Raw genomic sequence first — 17,006 nt, forward strand, 5'->3', positions numbered from 1 at the left:
TGTTAATAATAATAGTGAAGGGTGGTATTTGTTACTTAGGGTCGCTAGCATGACTTCATAGCGAACTAGACACCAACAAGTTAGAGCAGCGTTCTTGAGGCGCGCTCGGAAGGAACTAACCGGAGCGGCGGGACACAGCACGCGCAGTCACTGGATAGGAGGGGAGTTACAGTTCTAACCTTTCCCGTCCCTGGAAAAGGAGGTGTCCGGTTAACAAAGCAGCGCTCCACCTCGTGGGATTTCTCCACCCGCCCCCATCTTGTATGGAAGACTGTTGAGCAGGATATTCGATCCCGATTCCTGCTTGAGGCTAGTGGCAATCGACAACCCTCTCGTGGCCGACGCTCGAACCATAGAGACAATAGTACTAGGTAAGGGTTGTGAAAATCCTCGTCCCGAGGTTGTGGCTCACTATCTCCTAAATCTTGTCACATGGCGATTGTTGGCAAAATACCAAAAATGGTTGCTTGGCAAAAGGTGTAAGTGGGTCTGCCCCTATGCAGCTCCCAATTCTTAGCAAAACATAATCTCCGAGTTGCTTTACTGAGTGTCAATTCAACTCACAAGTCGGACTGCTAGTTAGTACATAGTGCTATACGGCAACCTAAGCCATATGTAGCATGTGTCATCTTGACTGGGACAAGTCATGGTTGTGGCTTAAAGCTTGACGGAGTAAAGCGCCGGTTTGCCGGCCTTTCTCAGAAACAAGGGACTTACAGTGCTGGCGTTCCCCGCACATAGGCATGGCTTTGTCGACTTCCATGGCTGGCACAAAACGTCGAGTTAATATTCAAATGATTGGCGGAGCTACTTTTGGCCCCTGCATGTTGTATAAACGCTGCACAGTAATTAGTTAGTGGGGCCGGTGTGGCTGTTGGTGAAGAACGGCGTTGAAGAAGGCTTGGATTCGAATAATTTTAACCAATTACTACTGTGGGCCAAAAATTGTATTCCGACTCGTAAATATTGGCGGTGGCTATCCGGCCCAATACTTCTCGAGTCACGAGCGCAAAAATGCCTGGTGAATCGTCATTGTGCGCTACCATCCTATCCAGATATGGCCCGTGAAATCAATTTGAATATGTTCCAACGATCCATTTGGGTCTACTCAGGAATCTTCGAATTTACGGTTGGCTTCGAACAAATTTAGACAAGTTACGGAATACAGTTCGCCTTTTATCAACCGTGTCTGCTGGACCCATGGCGCCAATGATGTTCTGGTCTTGGCCGGACACCATCCTCTTACATGCTGTCTCAATAAACTGGTCTAGAGGCATACCTATAGCGCGTTCTTTCCTCTCGTCCGATATCTGCGGTGGCTCTGATGAGCAGGACGTCTTGTACTGGAATGACAACTGTTTTGATTTTAGGTGAAATGTGGTATAGGAGTAGTTGTGTTTTAATTTTGTTCTCTGTATTGCAATGAACGAAGCAAATATTTCTACACTCCATCCCAGATGTCTTAACTCCATGCTGTTAGCAGCTCTATAGCGAAGAACAGGGCAGGCTAGGTATCAGCCAATGGATGATACGCATTGCCTGTGCACCCCACTAAGCGTCGAAATGGTATCCCAAAATGGTTTAACGTGTGGCAACCCCGGACCACTTAATAATAGTCGGCCATCACGTTAACGTTAGTTAGCAAGCTATCGCATCACCAGACTCCGATGATCTCTCTCTCTCGGTTGCAAGCCCATGGTGTTTCGCGGAAAGCCATCGAAAGCGTGCGAGAGATGTCGAATCCGGCGCTTAAAGGTAAGAGCAGACCCTCTCTCTTTTTTTTTTTTTTTTTACAGAACAGAAGTAGTTGAACATTGGAACAGTGCGATTTCCGCCCAGAGGCTTGTAGCCCATGTCGCCGGGCCAAAGTTGTCTGTCATGGCTATCGCGATACGCAGCAGCTTCGCGTCCACGATGAAACCAAATCCGTCCAGCACAGGGTTTTTCTGCCTCGGTCGCTGCAGCAGCCGATCGAGACACAAGCGCGCGACGCATTCCTCGCCCACTACGTCGCGCCCGTCCTACGCGGCTGGGATTTCCTCGCGCCCGTCTCCGTCACTACCCCATCCTATCTACTTTCCAGTCTGGATGCTGTGAGCCTAGCATATCTGGCCCACCTACAGCACTCACCGTCAATCTTGGGTCGGGCCAGGTCACAATACTCGACTGCACTGCGTTTAATGAATAAGGCGCTTCTGCCATCTTCAGGTGCAGCATCCAAGCACAGCATGCTAACGGGCACTATGCTATTAGATCTCTTTGAAAAGATCACTCATTCTGGTCCCAGTAAAGTGGAGTTTTGGCGCAGCCATATTGATGGGTCGCTGGCCCTGATCCAGGCTTTGGGCCTAGATTATTTCCGAGACTATCCGTCCTTACGCATTCTGTCTCGGCTTGTTACCAACTGCATTATCTCGTGTGTGACGAGCGCGACTGCTGTACCGCAGCAGCTGATTGAAGTGCGCGCACACCTTACTCGACAGATGAATCTTGAAGACCCCAAATGGAAGCATGCTACTATTATGATCGAATATGCAGCCTTTCGCGAGGCACTCCAAAAATCAGTTTGGACTATACCGAAGTACATTTTCGTCGCCCAAGATATTGACCAGAGACTTTTGGATCTGTCCCAGAATATGCCAAAGGGTTGGGAGCCCGAGGTACACGTTCTAGACATGTCTCTCGAGATCCCCAGTCGGCTGCTATTCTACCGAGATCGCCACGTCACCCAAATGGTGAATGCTCTACGGCTAGTCCGAATTCTTCTGAATGAATTTCTTCTAGAAAGTTATCAGAAACAAGATGGTATTAACAGTCGACTTTTCGAGGAGCCTGCTATCCGTGCAATCACATCATTAATCGATGACATATGTGCCAGTATTCCGCAATACGTGCGCTGCCAATGTCAATTCTCCACAAGACCTCAGCAGCATTCACCAACCCAAACTCTTGACTGCCAGCGGCTTCTTTTCCCTCTCTATGTTGCTGGACGATCAAGATGGGCTTCTCTGAAGCAAAGAGCTTGGATAATGCAGCAACTGCGTCATATTCACGCCCACTTTGGTCTTCACAACTCGTCGGTCTTGGTAAAGCTATTGGAGTCCCAAATGAAAATTGATCCGTGGAATATATATGCCATGCTGGGAAGCTATGGATTCGCTGCGTGAAGGATAAATGCGAGATACGAAATAACATTATAAAAACATTTCATTCGCTGAACTTCTGCTATTTGCAATTCCATAAACACATAATGGCCAGAGACCGAATACAAATTTTCATGATCTAAATCTCATCCGACGCATATAACTTGACGGGCACACCCAAATCATGCATCATCGTCAAATTCGATTGCTTGATAGGTTCCTGGCGGGGGTGCGGATCCGCATTTTCAAGGGAGTCAAAGTGCTGCATGAGGCGGACCACTGTGTAACTGGCTTCTGTGAGGGCGTATTGCTGACCAAGGCAGATGCGTGGCCCGCCGTTGAAGGGCAAATACTCCCATCCATGCTTAGCGTTCTCCTCCCAGCGCTCTGGCCGGAAGAGGCGCGCGTCGGCGCCCCAGAAGTCGGTGCGGCGGTGCATCGCGTAGACATTATACATGACCATGGTTCCCTTCTTGATATAAATGGGAGACCGCTGGTCAGGCCCACCTCCGACGGGAAGGGAGGTATCCTTGGTTGCGACGCGGAAGTTGGCGGGCACGGGAGGTTGGAGACGGAGAGTTTCGTTCAGTACATATCGCAGATAGGGAATATCCTTCAGCTTCGTCTGAGTGATTTCCCGAGGGTTCTTGCTATCACCGAACATATCAACAATCTCGCGGCGGAGACGACTCCAGACGTTCGGGTGGCGTGCCAGATAGAAGAAAACAGAGCTCAGCAAGCTGGCGGTGGTATCGCGACCGGCAAGCAGGATATTGAGCATGTTGTCGCGGAGCATCTTTGGGTTGTCGGTCTGTGCAGCCAGCGCCTCGAGGAAAATGTAGCGACCATTGGGATCCTTCGATTCCGGGTGACGCTTGGATTCAAGGGCGATGTTGACATAGTGGTCGACGACCTCGTGCACTTTGTGAACAGCATCGCGAAACTCTTTGGGGTTGACGACCCAGTACAGACTTTGAGCGCGCGTGCGGGCGGAGAGCCAATCTTGCGCGGTATTGAAAGCCTCCGCAAAACCTGCGGCATTGCCGACAGAGTATTTCTCCAGAACACTAGTGGTCTGGCCCGGCGGAGACATGCAGCCAACCGATTCACCGAATAGGAAGTGAGTGGCCGAGTCGAGGGTCAACAGGAAGAACAGGCGCTGGATGTCGAAGCTGCTCCGATCTTTGGGGATCAGATCAATGAGGTTGGTAATGTGGTCGTCCAGAAGGGCTAGATCTGCGACTTGATCTCTTGTAAACTGCGGTCGCAGCAGTCCACGAGCATGCGTCCACCCGGCACCATCGAGCGTAAAAATGCCGTCTCCGAGGAAGGGATAGAACTGCTCGTGGCGAGTCCCCAAGCTAAAATCCTGGAACTGAGTCGCTAGAATTGCCTTGACATTCTCCGGCTCAATGGTTGAGAGCATACTCCGCGAGAGGAAGCGCAGGTGGAACGTGTAACCGTAGACGGCGTACTGGGACGCGACATGCTCGATCCAGCGCTTCTCACGCACGGCTTTGGTGAGGCGGAGAAAGGCCGGAATCCCCCATAATGAGGTGTCGCCGGGGGTGGAAGGCTTGCAGTGCAGGGCTTTCGCATTCCGGCGGTGATGATATAATTGGACAAAATAGTTGATGGTCAGGAAGGTCGCGTACAAGGCGGCGACCAGGGCGACAAGGGGCGTGGCCAACATGGTGAGGTGATACCAGATGTGTGTAACCTCGACCCCGGACTGTCCCTAGGCGTCCGAACTATATATCATTGTTTGTTACATATCGTCATTGCAGATGATGCGGCAAGCGGGGAGTGGATCAAAGGCCTCGGTAGCGCACGTGAGACAGCTCGCAAGCTGGTCTGAATCGGGTTTAGCTACAAACAAACTATGCACAAATATGTATTGAAGAATCCCCCCGAACTCCGACTGCTGACTGACGGACTCAGGCTCTCTTCAACCCCCATACCCACCCACTGCTCCAGTTCCCCGACTATGCATTCCCGTCTCCGTGGCTCTTGGTGCGGGGCTCAAAACAGGGTAGCCATTCCCCCAAGGCTCGGTAGAACAGACTGCGCGACGCATTGCCCGGCTCAAAGTTGGGGTCAAAGTCAAAGCAGTGCTCCGCGTTAGGCATGATATACCCAAACAGAGTGTCCTCACCCGTCTTCACATTGCACTGAGGAATATCCGTGGAGAATGTAACGCCCTGTGGGGCCCAACTTTCCGTGGCGAGGGGAGACAGGGTCCGCCACGGGTCGAATTGGCCGCCGCTCCAGTACACATTGGACGGGCGGATCGTCCAGCCGCCAGTCCGCTTGTTCAACGCATCCGTCTGGGGCTGTTTTGGGAGAAGACCAGACGCAATGCCGTCCGGGAACTGGCGGTGACAGGTGTACAACCAGTACTCCAGCGACTGGTACTGGGACAGCAGAGAGTGAGGACCGAGGTTATCGCTCTGGAAGTATCCCCACTCGGAGCAGAACTGCCAAGTCCAACTGATATCATCCGGAGTGGTGGAAGGCGGGTTCAGTACACACGACAGCGGCTGTGTCGTGTTCAGCCCGTCACAATTTGTGTTGTAGTTGAAGTTGATCAGCTTAGTGAAGACCGGCCACGAGGCATACCGCATTGCAACGTACTCATTGCCTCGGCTAGATGCAAACCCTTCTGGTCCGGCGATACTGTTGGTATCTGGATCGGTTTCTAGCCATTCGCAAAAAGAGCCCAGACTGCCCTCGCCGCCACCCATGCCGTAGGCTTGCCAATAGCCGTAGATGCCTGCCAGCGCTGCACTGAAGTCGCCATTGTTGTTCTCCTCGGCCCCGGCTCCGAAGAAGATCGTCTTGATGTTTGCAGCCGACGTCTCATCCCTGGATAGCTCTTCATCGATGTACTTCAGCGCGGCTTTGATGTCATTGGCGCAGTTCTCGTGTCCGTACCCAAGCATTCCAGCATAGACCTGGTCGAAATAGATACTCATGTCAATACGAGCCTCCACTGGCGCTGAGGAAGCATAGGAAGCGAAGATAGTATCCGGGTATTGGTCACGCGTGAAGGCTGATCGAATACCTGAGTAAGAGCCTCCGACCATGACCCAAGGCGTTGTGTCCGGCGACAGCTGCTGGCCGTTGCGAGTGAAGTTCTGGGCAAAGTATGGGATATCCGCCAGAGCTTGCTCGGTGGTCAGGTATTTGAAGTGCTCAGGCGGAGTGCTGTTGCTAATAGGGAATGGCAGAGATTCTCCATAGTATCTACTGCTGTGTTAGCCCAGATATCTGAACAGCGGCCAGGTGAGCAGACCGATGTTCCCAGACGATGCCCATGCCATTGAATTCCTCCAAAATCTCCGAGAAAAACGAGGTCTTGTTGGCAGCCAGATATGCCATCGCCGAGTTCTCAGCACTTGCTTCGCCTACATCGTACACGAAGATCGGTCCTCCCGGCTGATAGTAGTGCTCGCTGACCCAGTAACGGTTCTGGTAGGTGCCGACAGACTCGTCCTCGTGGTCAATGGGAATCTGCAATGGCATCAGAATAGTTGTTCAACCTCTGTACCCTAATTAAATTCACCGTCGTCCATTCCGTAGCAACCGCGGCCTTTGTCCGACCCATAAACATGGGCAGATGCACCCGTTCACGGTTTCCATATTTCATAAAAAGATCAGGGCTAATACCCAACTGAGAAGCAAGCGACAAGTCCTTGCTAAACGAAGCGGCAGACAACCCCAGGCCGGCCACTGTGCCCGACAACACCGCCAGAGTCAGAGTCGCCAGACTGATGAACGAGGAATGCATGGCTGAAGTCGAGATGATTTCCAGACGATCATCATGGACGAGAACATGCCGTATATAAACACATCACAAGATGGGCAAGGCATTCACCGCGGTTCCGAGAACAATCGGGGACAATACTATGAATGTTTGCATTCGTGAAGCTGCTGCGGGCACCCCGAGTGGGTTCGACGATCCTAATCGGGCCACTTGGGCCTGCCAGGCACATCCGAGACAGATCCATTGCGTGCGGCACCGGTGGGTCTACGCCTAGAATCTCTGCGCGTGGCTCTGGCGTTCGATGTAACACCTCACCAGGGTCTGCAGAGAAGAGGCACCTCGAACCATTTTTGTGAGATCGTTTTACACACCATTGGTTTCTGCCCGTCGGTCGCCGTCGGCCTTTGGTTGCACAGGCAGCCATCTAGATGACAATTATGGACCATGGTCGGGGAATTTAGGACAACATCATTTACAGTCAATTCAAAGCCGTAGTTTTCATGAGACTGAGAATGTTTTGTTGATGTTTACTCTTTCCGGAACGGGGAGTTGAACAAACAGGCTTCCGAAACCAGAAGTATGTTTCGTGCCTATGTGTTCTCGCTTGTCTAATTGCATGTTCGAGGCGGAGATTAATTTACTATTATCTGACAAACAGAACAATGGAACGCCATTGATATTGTTCTTCTGCATTTTCTGCCAGCTTTCTAGATCCCGCAATTAAACCGATCCACAACACGAACCAGATAAGTGTTATCGGTGAATCAGTAAACAGGGGTTTCGCCATTCCTGGAATCTTCGGCGCCATCAAGGGATGGCGGCTGAGTGCGGCGATCAGGATTGATTGGAATGCGTTTAGCCGGCCGGAAATGTGCAGCGCCCAGCGTGAGACAACAATTCCAACAAAATTACTGCTCTTAATTAAACGCGTTCCGAGTGGGTGCCTTCGCAAACTAGGCTGCAGCGATGGTTCTTGGCCGGATTTTCCTCATGCGCGAACCATGGCTTCATCACCTTCTTTTTCAGTCCTGGCTTCACTGTGTGAGCTTCCAGTCCACTATTACTGATATGATATGATAGAATGAACTTCCAAACAGTCCAATTGTTCTATAATGATGTATATCTTTCTTCGAAATCTGAACAGGGCGAGACGAAAAGTCGCTGAAAATCAATATCAACCCCGGGAATGCACCAACCTCCCCCCAACCCAGACAGATCTCACGTTGCGATCATCTCCGCTCCAAACCCACTTTTGGATCTTCTCCTCCCAAGTCTCCTTGCCAAAGAGATCGACATTACCCATCGGACCAGGCTGCACAAGGCTCTGACCAGTTCCATGGCTACTCTCCACAGCGGAGTCGAGCGGGCTCCGATCAGCCTCCTTCACGCTACCTAGTTGAATCAGCTGCGTGTCCCATATCATGCCCTTTTCAAAGCCGCCAATATCATTCGCCATGTCAACGACGGCTGCGCCGCCGCGCGTAGCAAGGTACAAACTTTCTTCAATAGACAGTTTTTCTCTCCCATCCGACTTGGGGTGCGAGTTTGTACATGTCTCTGCTTGAAAATCGGCCGTATGACCCAACAGCCTCGAGGCAAGACAGGCCTGTCGGGCTGCCTCCAGGATACTGGGGCTGTAGCCCCCACTCACGTCCGTCCCAAGGCCAACAGTCACACCTTCGTCGATATAGGCGCGAACAGGAGCGATGCCTGATCCAAGGGCCGAGTTGGAGGCGGGACAGTGCGAGATCTTAGCGTCCCGCTGACGAACCAGAGCGCGCTCGTCTGGTGTGAGATGGACTGCGTGCGCGAGAATTGTCCGCGGCGTGAGAAGCTTATATTCGTCGTAGACAGCCGCGTAGCTTACACACTCAGGGAATAGTTCCTTGACGAGAGCAACTTCGTTCTTGTTTTCGGAGATGTGAGTCTGGATGTGCAGTGGTGGGCTATACGCCGCAGCGAGCTTGCCCAGGTCCTCGAGAGCGGGTCGCGTGCAGGTAGGCACGAAGCGCGGGGTCACAATTGGCTTGATGAGACTGCCCTTGGGGTCAAGGGTGTGGATGTACTCGATCGTAGACTTCGTCGCGGATAGAGAGTCTGCAGCGGAGAGATCCTTGTAGTAGGCCGGGCAGAAATCCGGATTGTCCATGCATACTCTGCCGATGAAAGCGCGCTGGCCGCGAGTATAACACAGCGCAGCCAAAGCGTTAGTAGCGGGGACATGCACGGTTGCAAAGTATGAGGCGCAGGTCGTGCCGTGGGAGAGCGTGCGCGCAACGACTTGATCGTAGACGCGCTGGGCAGAAACCGGTGCATCTCTGGGACTGAATTTGCCGTCCTTGTGGTCGGATTGAGACCCGAACCCCGACTCGACCGGGAACGTGTATGATTCCAGCCAGTCGAGAAGAGTAGAGGAGCCGAATAACCCGGCGTTGGGGTATTGAGGCGCATGGATGTGCGTGTCGATGAAACCCGGGAAGAAGAACTCATTCAGGTCATCGCTGGCAGTCACAATTTTCACTTTGGTCTGTTGGCCCGAATGGCCATTGACTTGAGAGTCCACATCCACCCAGCCTTGCTTCTCCATCAATCGCCGAAAGGCATTGTCGTCTGTTGCCTGCCAATCGAAGTCGGCAATGCGGCCATCAGCAGCAGAAACCCACAACGCACCGGTGTTTCTCAGCAGCACGGGTTTCTGGCCGGCTGCAGGGTTGCGCGACAATTGAATGAACGTGCCACGGTAAACCGTGAAGTCGTAAGGTGATGCAGCCATCATGTAAGAAGTGGATATAGAACAAGTCTAGAAGGATGCGTCTAGATGCAGCTGCAGATCAGGGTCCACTAGCGACAGGCATGCAATAATGACAGAAGGATTGGTTTCTCTTCCGGGCAGTCGGACAGGTCAATATATGTCTTCTCTGCCGCTCTCATGCTCTTTCCCGAGCGCGAGGGGCGGACGAGAATGTCGACGGACAGAGCAATATCGATGTGCGGAGTGTCCAGGCTGTTCCTTCTTGATTTGAACGTCGGCTCTGCTAGGTTTTTGGGGAGGAAGGACGTGGGATCAACAGGGCGAAGGTGATTGATTGTGCCTGGTCTCGGGGATCGGCCGTCTCCGATGGAACAGTGTGTTACTGTATTATACTCGGACTACGCTACGATAAGGAATGGTACCCGTCACATCCTGTACGCGGGCTGATAAGAGGCCTGATAAGCCCTTGGGCGGCGGCTTCTAAACCCTAACGACAAACCGTCGAGGTGGTATTAATAGCACTGGAAAGATATGGATGGCAATGGAAAATAATGTTGAATCCTTTATTCTAATCAAAACTAATAACCATCGTCATCATCAAAAATAAGAAATGTTGAATCGCGTATACACAGAATTAACAGCGTGGGTATCGTAGATCTTTCTCTATACAGTGTCCTCGACAGGGCCGCAAGTGCAGAACAGGTTCTGGTCACCGAAGGCTACGGAAAAAAACGTTAGCACAGGTAGCCAGAAGAAAAGGAAGGGGATAGGAACATACCATCATCAACCCGCGTCACCGACGGCCAGAACTTCTTCTCCAGCAGCAAAGGCAAGGGGTACGCCGCGGTCTCGCGCGTGTACGGACGGTCCCACTCGGTCGACAGCAAATCGCGCTGGGTGTGCGGCGCCATCTTGAGCACGTTGCCCTCCTTGGGCTGCTCGCCACGCTCAACCTGGGCGATCTCGTGGCGGATGGAGATCAACGCGTCACAGAAACGGTCGAGCTCATCCTTGTTCTCGGACTCGGTGGGCTCGATCATCAACGTGTTGGCGACGGGCCAGGACATGGTTGGGGCGTGGAAGCCGTAGTCCTGCAGGCGCTTGGCGATATCAATGGCCTCGACACCGCAGGTCTCCTTGAAGCCGCGCACGTCGAGGATGAACTCGTGTGCGCAGCGGCCGTGGTCGTTGGTGTACAGGATTGGGTAGTGGGGCTTCAGGCGCGAGAGGATGTAGTTGGCGTTCAGCAGAGTGATCTTGGTGGCGTGTGTGAGTCCGCGGTCACCCATCATGTTGATGTAATTGAAGGTGATGGGAAGGATACTGGCACTGCCCCAGGGAGCGGCGCTGATGGGCGGCGATGAATTGTCACCACGCTTGGACTGCAGATACTCGCTGGTCGGGTGCGAGGGCAGGAACGGACGCAGGTGCTCAGCCACACCGATAGGACCGACACCAGGGCCACCGCCACCGTGAGGGATACAGAAGGTTTTGTGCAGGTTCAGGTGGCACACATCAGCGCCGATCTCGCCGGGGGAGCAAAGACCGATCTGAGCATTCATGTTGGCGCCGTCCATGTAGACCTGGCCGCCGTTCGCGTGCACTAGTCGACAGGCCTCCTTGACACCAGGCTCGTACACACCAAAGGTACTGGGGTAGGTGACCATGAACGCGGCCAGTTCGTCCTTGTGCTTCTCGCACTTGGCCTGTAGGTCCGCGAGATCCAGGTTGCCGGTCTTGGTGTCACACTTGACCGTGACAACCCGCATGCCGGCCATGGCGGCACTGGCAGGGTTGGTGCCGTGGGCGGAGACAGGGATCAGGCAGATGTTGCGCTTGGAGTCGCCCTGAGCCTCCTGGTACTTTTTGATGACGCGCAGACCGGCGAACTCACCTTGCGCACCCGAGTTGGGCTGCACAGTGACCTCGGCCATACCGGTGATGTCGGCCAGCTGCTGCTCCAAATCATCGATCATCTGCGTGTAGCCCCTGGCCACATCAGCAGGCGCAAACGGATGCATCTGGGAGAACTCCGGCCAGGAGACAGGGATCATCTCTGTGGTAGCGTTGAGCTTCATGGTGCAAGAGCCCAGAGGGATCATGGAGTGGGCCAAAGAGAGATCCTTCGACTCGAGGTGGCGGATGTACCGCAGCATCTCAGTCTCGGAATGGTAGGTGTTGAAAACAGGATGGGTCAGGTAGGGCGAAGTGCGCTCCAGGCTGGCCGGCACAGATGCGAGGCCGAGAGTGCCATCAACTTCGACAGGGGCGAGAGACTTGTGAGCAGCGAAGACATCCAGGACACCCTTGACCTCTTCCCGGCCGACAGTCTCATCGAGCGACAGGCCAACCTTGTTGCCACCCAAGCGACGTAGGAAGATCTTTTGAGCGCGAGCCTCGGCCATGATGGCATCGGCCTCGGCAGCACTGGGAAGTTCAACGGCCAGGGTATCAAAAACAACACCGGCATCAGTAGCGTTGGAGCTCGCGGGAGCATTGTATCCCATGGCGACGAGCTTCTCGCGAAGCAGAGTGGTCATGGACATGATGCGCTGAGCGATGGACTTGAGACCAGTGGGACCGTGATAGATGGCATACATGGATGTCATGTTGGCGAGCAGAGCCTGGGCTGTGCAGATGTTGCTAGTAGCCTTCTCGCGACGAATGTGCTGTTCGCGAGTCTGCAGAGCCAGCCGGAGAGCGCGATTACCAAGGCGGTCCTTGGAAACTCCGACTACACGGCCGGGAACCTTGCGCTTGTACTTGTCGGCGCAAGCGAAGAATGCAGCGTGCGGGCCACCGAAGCCCATGGGAACACCCAATCGCTGGGCGCTACCGAACGCGATATCAGCACCGAACTCGCCGGGTGCCTTCAGGACAGTCAAAGCCAGCAGATCCGTAGCCACGCTGAAGGTACCGCCCTGGCCGTGGATAGAATCACTCAGGGACTGGAAATCGAAGATACCACCCTCGGTGTCGGGGTACTGAGCCAGAACACCAATCAGGTGGTCACCCTGGTCCTTGACTAGCTTGAAGTTATCCGCCAGAATGTCACCAACCACCAGGTTGATGCCAAAGCCCTCCGCACGCGATTTCATCACGGCAATGGTCTGCGGATGGCACAGGTGCGAAACAACGAACGACTTCTCGGCCTTCTTCTGCTTCGAGGCCGGCATGGTGGCAAAGGACATGGTCATGGCCTCGGCGGCGGCGGTCGCCTCATCCAGAACCGAGGCATTGGCAAACGGAAGACCGGTCAGATCGGCAGTCAGGGTCTGAAAATTCAGCAAAGACTCCAGACGGCCCTGGCTGATCTCCGGCTGGTAGGGCGTGTAGCTAGTGTACCAAGCCGGGTTCTCGAGCACATTGCGGAGAATGACCGGAGGCACGATGGTCGGGTAGTAGCCGGTGCCAATATACGTCTTGCCGGAGACATCAATGTTCTTGCGGTAGGTGTCCAACAGCTTGAGCATATCGGTTTCGCCCAGGCCACCTTGCACGGGGGAACGGTACAGGCTGATATCGGCGTGGGGCTGGGTGACCTTCAGGTCCTTCTTAGACATCACGTCCGCCGGCAGGACTTGCTTGACGAATTCGTCCAGCGAAGCCGCCGGAGGGTCCAGGACGGCCAGCATCTCGCCGGCCGCATCGGGAGACGGACCAATATGGCGGCGGGGGAAGGTGTCGAGGGGCTGGAAGATATCCTGGGGGTGGGGGTCGCCATGGTCGGCGACAGTGCTAGTGTACACTCCTCGGCGAGTCGAGGGAGACGGCTGTTGCTGCGAGGAGTTGTGCAGGCAGCGGCGGCAGGCGTTGAAGGGCGACAGCGATGCCGTCCGCAGCGAGACCGGGGAAGGGGCGGCGCGCAGACGCGACCGCAGCACGAGCTGGCGGCCACCGCGCAGGGCAAACCAGGATGCCGCCATGCTGGGAGAGGAGCTAGGATGAGGTCGGAGGAAGAGAGCGGCAGCCAGGAGGGCACTCAACACAGCTCAAGGAGACAAGATAACGAGAGGAATGAAAAGAAGAAAGATTCCATTTATGATTTGCAGCTCTTTTTCTTTTTTTCTTGTCTTCGTTCCAATCTTGGTTCCTCTTTTTCGTTTGACCTCGGGGCGCGGGCAACGGTATCGGAAAACCAGATAGCAGCGTTATCGGACGAATGAACGCTGCGTAATGGTGTCACCATACGGTACTGAATACGCCGACGGAGCACTTTCCCGTGGGAAAGCGGCCGTTCAAGGGAAACCAGAGTTACTTTCTCCACTACTCGTTAGATGACTAGGACAATGGTATTCACTATTGAGTCCAGTTGGGAATAACTGTCGGGTGAAGAGGTCGATGCATGGGATTGTTCCCATCCATGGATGTCTCGGTGCACCTCGAACGATACACCACCGATGCCACCATGTCAAATGGTATAGCGAAAGTCCGGAGAGCCCTCAATGACCCGCTTTCCTTGATCAGCCTGCCGGTTACAATGCCGAAACCACACACTCAGCACCAGGACTATCAGAATGATGAGGATGTTACACCTATGCTTCCCAATTAGCACCGCTTGCAATCCAGGCGGAAACACCTACGCTATGGCTGCCCACATGCCCGGCCGATACTCCGGAGCGTCCTGATCGCGAAATACCAGACTACTCACAATGCCCCCAATCCCGCCGAAGCCAACCAGCGTGGCGCTGGAAAAGGCTCGGGTCCATTGTCCGCGCACATTGTTGGCCTGGTACGCCATGCAGGCGGGAATGTTGGCATTCGCGCCCGCGACGGTGAGGAACACGCCCGCGTAGCGCGTGGCATTGCCCTTGGCGAACCCCATCAGCGGTAGTCCGATGATACAGATGAGGGCGTTGACTATGAGGATGGCGCCCCGGATGCGGTATTTGTCGCCGACCCAGGCAGTGGCATACATGAGGATGCCCGCCAGACCATACGGCGGCGCCACGAGACATTCAGACTCCCCCACGCCAAACCCCATGCCGTCACGGAGGATGATAGGCAGGAAGTAGGCGATTGCGTAGGTGACCGTTGTGAGACAACTATAGAATGTTCAGCTGCGATGGATCGATCGGAGAGAAGTTCTTACGCACAAGAAGATCATAGCAAACCCCCAGATCTTGGGGTCTAAGGACGGTTTCAAAAACTTGCCGAGTGAGAACGCCTCCAAGTCACCGTCTCGACGGTCCTGGTTGATGCGGCGGATAATGAATGCGCTCTCCTTCTCATTCAGGAACCGCCAGGACTTGGCTGCTCGGTCCGGAAAGTCGACCAGGAAGACGAAGCATACCATCCCAATGACACCCGTGATCTATTCCATAGTTAGTGGGATGGATTTCTTTCCACCGTCAAGGTCAACCATGCGCACCACGCCCTCTAGGATCAGGATCCAAGACCATCCATTCAGCCCATGAGCACCGCTCAGTTGCATCAGGCCGAACGCAAGAATACCGGACAGTGACCCCGCGACACACCCAATCAGATAGAAAACAGAGAACCGCTTCTGCACATCATCTGCCGGGACTGTGTCAGAGCATGTTTCTTCAATTTAGAACTCTATCACCTACATCGAGTATACCAGCAAGATAACAGGTAAACGCAACCGGGGAAATATCCTGCCTCTAAGACACCGAGAAGCACGCGCAGGCCAACCAGTTGACCAAAGTTCTTCACAAACCCCGTTCCCTATAGACGACCTCGTCAGCACAATCTCGATAACCCACTGTGAAAGGTTTATTACAATCATAATGACAGCCCAAGATATAATGATGGTTGACAAAAAGATCCTCGGCCCAATTTTGCGGATGAGAATTGTCATCGGCGGCTGGAAGATAACGTACGGCACGAAGAACATGAGGACGACGATGGACTGGTTCACTGTCAGCCGTGGAAGACCCCGCTCATAAAATTCCACAGGTACTAACATAGCGATTGTCCACATCGAGCTTCAAATCCTCAATCATACTATCGCGTTCAGAGTGGTCAACAATCCCATCAGCAGCCCCAACACGCATGGAGCTGTCTTACCCAGCGATGGCGGCCATGCTCAGGTTGGTACGGTCCATCAGCGAGATGCAGTATGCCAGACCCGTCATGGTGACCAACCGACGATCCACCCGGCGGATAATTGCCTTTTGTTCTTCGAGTGTGAACTCTTCATCTTCCTGACTACTGCTGGGTGTGTGCTGAGCAATGTCCTCGATGCGGTCCACGGAGGGTGGTTTGTCATCTGGGACAGACATTTCCTCCTATAGATGAAAAAAAAAATGGTGATAGACTAGAACTGATAATAGGGTGAATGTCTTTGGAAATGGTTCAACCGACTACTTATTCCACCCGCAAGGTGTCAGCTATATGTAGACGCAGCCGTGACAACCATACATCCATGATATCACTAGATTACTGGTATTACGCTCGGGACGCTCACACCACGGCACAGCTGATTCAGTCTACAGTAGCCGACAGGAAGTGGGCAGATGCCTCGGGTGATTGGCAAAATACAGTAGTGAGTTGCAGGAGATGCAGAGCCAAGTTCCCGACGGGGAGGGGACGTGTTAATAGTCCCCACAATCGATGGCTCTGCCTGCATCGATGTTGCTGGGTTATTTGGGGTTGTTTGGACAAGAAGATGGGGCTCGGATACTCGCCACGACGATCTGGGGAGGGAAGGGGCATAAATGCGGGGAATGGGAGCTGCTTGGCCCTTGGCAGCTTGACGCAGGGATCTACTGCCTCATTCTGTAGCAGAGTGGCTTTTTTTTTTCTCGTGTAGCTCCGCAAGAATACCAGTCATGTGGGACGGGACTCGTCTCGTCGTGTCTCTGGAGTTGAAAGAGCTAGCCACGTCGCCCAGAGTGAAAACTGTACAACATGATATTGGGTACCATCAGCAAGGTCCCGCTAAAGAATCCTGTAGCAAGGAGACAGTTGAGTATAAAAGAGACAGGCCGCCCGCTGAACACGACGCAAGTAACTCTAATTTTTGGATTTGATCCTGCTACTCTGGAGGCAACTATCTGGCCAGACGCACCAAGTGGACAAGGAAACCAGAATGAAAGCCACCTAAGAGCTAGAACACATGAACGGACCACCTTCTCCACACAATGTGAGGGGAGGGGTATAGATCGGACGATATGCAAGCCCCACGTTTAGGATGCATAGGAAATGCAAGATAGTTAGGTGGTCTGGTCTGGATGCAAGCCAGAAAGGGAAAGGCTATTGACTTGATGGACGTTCTCAAGGTCATGATTCGCTATGCTATTGAGGTTATTCGCGCTAAGTACCATGACACAATTTCCAAATGACCATCATTGCAATGCGAGCGCTCAGCACAAAGTCCAGA

General features: G+C 53.5%; 7 protein-coding genes across 7 annotated transcripts; 2 read left to right on the forward strand and 5 right to left on the reverse strand.

Annotated features, from left to right (window-relative positions):
- Nucleotides 1–1,695: 1,695 nt before the first annotated feature.
- N7510_001086 (uncharacterized protein) lies at nt 1,696–3,167 on the forward strand (the record flags this gene model as incomplete). The annotated part of the gene is made up of 2 exons (XM_056973013.1): nt 1,696–1,724; nt 1,850–3,167. 2 exons carry the CDS (start codon nt 1,696–1,698, stop codon nt 3,165–3,167), a joined length of 1,347 nt encoding a protein of 448 aa, XP_056838130.1.
- Nucleotides 3,168–3,282: 115 nt separating this feature from the next.
- Nucleotides 3,283–4,836, reverse strand: N7510_001087 (cytochrome P450; the record flags this gene model as incomplete). The annotated part of the gene is made up of 1 exon (XM_056973014.1): nt 3,283–4,836. The coding sequence occupies one exon, from the start codon at nt 4,834–4,836 to the stop codon at nt 3,283–3,285; it is 1,554 nt and encodes a 517-aa protein (XP_056838131.1).
- Nucleotides 4,837–5,128: 292 nt separating this feature from the next.
- Nucleotides 5,129–6,933, reverse strand: N7510_001088 (putative serine peptidase, family S28; the record flags this gene model as incomplete). The annotated part of the gene is made up of 3 exons (XM_056973015.1): nt 5,129–6,389; nt 6,439–6,656; nt 6,709–6,933. 3 exons carry the CDS (start codon nt 6,931–6,933, stop codon nt 5,129–5,131), a joined length of 1,704 nt encoding a protein of 567 aa, XP_056838132.1.
- Nucleotides 6,934–8,083: 1,150 nt separating this feature from the next.
- On the reverse strand, nt 8,084–9,685 carry N7510_001089 (uncharacterized protein; the record flags this gene model as incomplete). The annotated part of the gene is made up of 1 exon (XM_056973016.1): nt 8,084–9,685. One exon carries the CDS (start codon nt 9,683–9,685, stop codon nt 8,084–8,086), a length of 1,602 nt encoding a protein of 533 aa, XP_056838133.1.
- A 639-nt stretch (nt 9,686–10,324) lies between these two features.
- On the reverse strand, nt 10,325–13,587 carry N7510_001090 (glycine decarboxylase subunit P; the record flags this gene model as incomplete). Its single annotated transcript, XM_056973017.1, has 2 exons — nt 10,325–10,380; nt 10,440–13,587. 2 exons carry the CDS (start codon nt 13,585–13,587, stop codon nt 10,325–10,327), a joined length of 3,204 nt encoding a protein of 1,067 aa, XP_056838134.1.
- A 437-nt stretch (nt 13,588–14,024) lies between these two features.
- N7510_001091 (uncharacterized protein) lies at nt 14,025–14,213 on the forward strand (the record flags this gene model as incomplete). Its single annotated transcript, XM_056973018.1, has 1 exon — nt 14,025–14,213. One exon carries the CDS (start codon nt 14,025–14,027, stop codon nt 14,211–14,213), a length of 189 nt encoding a protein of 62 aa, XP_056838135.1.
- A 27-nt stretch (nt 14,214–14,240) lies between these two features.
- N7510_001092 (putative phthalate transporter) lies at nt 14,241–15,906 on the reverse strand (the record flags this gene model as incomplete). Its single annotated transcript, XM_056973019.1, has 7 exons — nt 14,241–14,706; nt 14,758–14,975; nt 15,033–15,178; nt 15,232–15,349; nt 15,405–15,533; nt 15,589–15,628; nt 15,692–15,906. The coding sequence occupies 7 exons, from the start codon at nt 15,904–15,906 to the stop codon at nt 14,241–14,243; spliced, it is 1,332 nt and encodes a 443-aa protein (XP_056838136.1).
- Between the last annotated feature and the right edge of the window lie 1,100 nt (nt 15,907–17,006).

This window comes from Penicillium lagena, assembly GCF_028827675.1.
Source record: "Penicillium lagena strain IBT 129212 chromosome Unknown utg000001l_segment0_segment0, whole genome shotgun sequence".
NCBI lineage: Eukaryota > Fungi > Ascomycota > Eurotiomycetes > Eurotiales > Aspergillaceae > Penicillium > Penicillium lagena.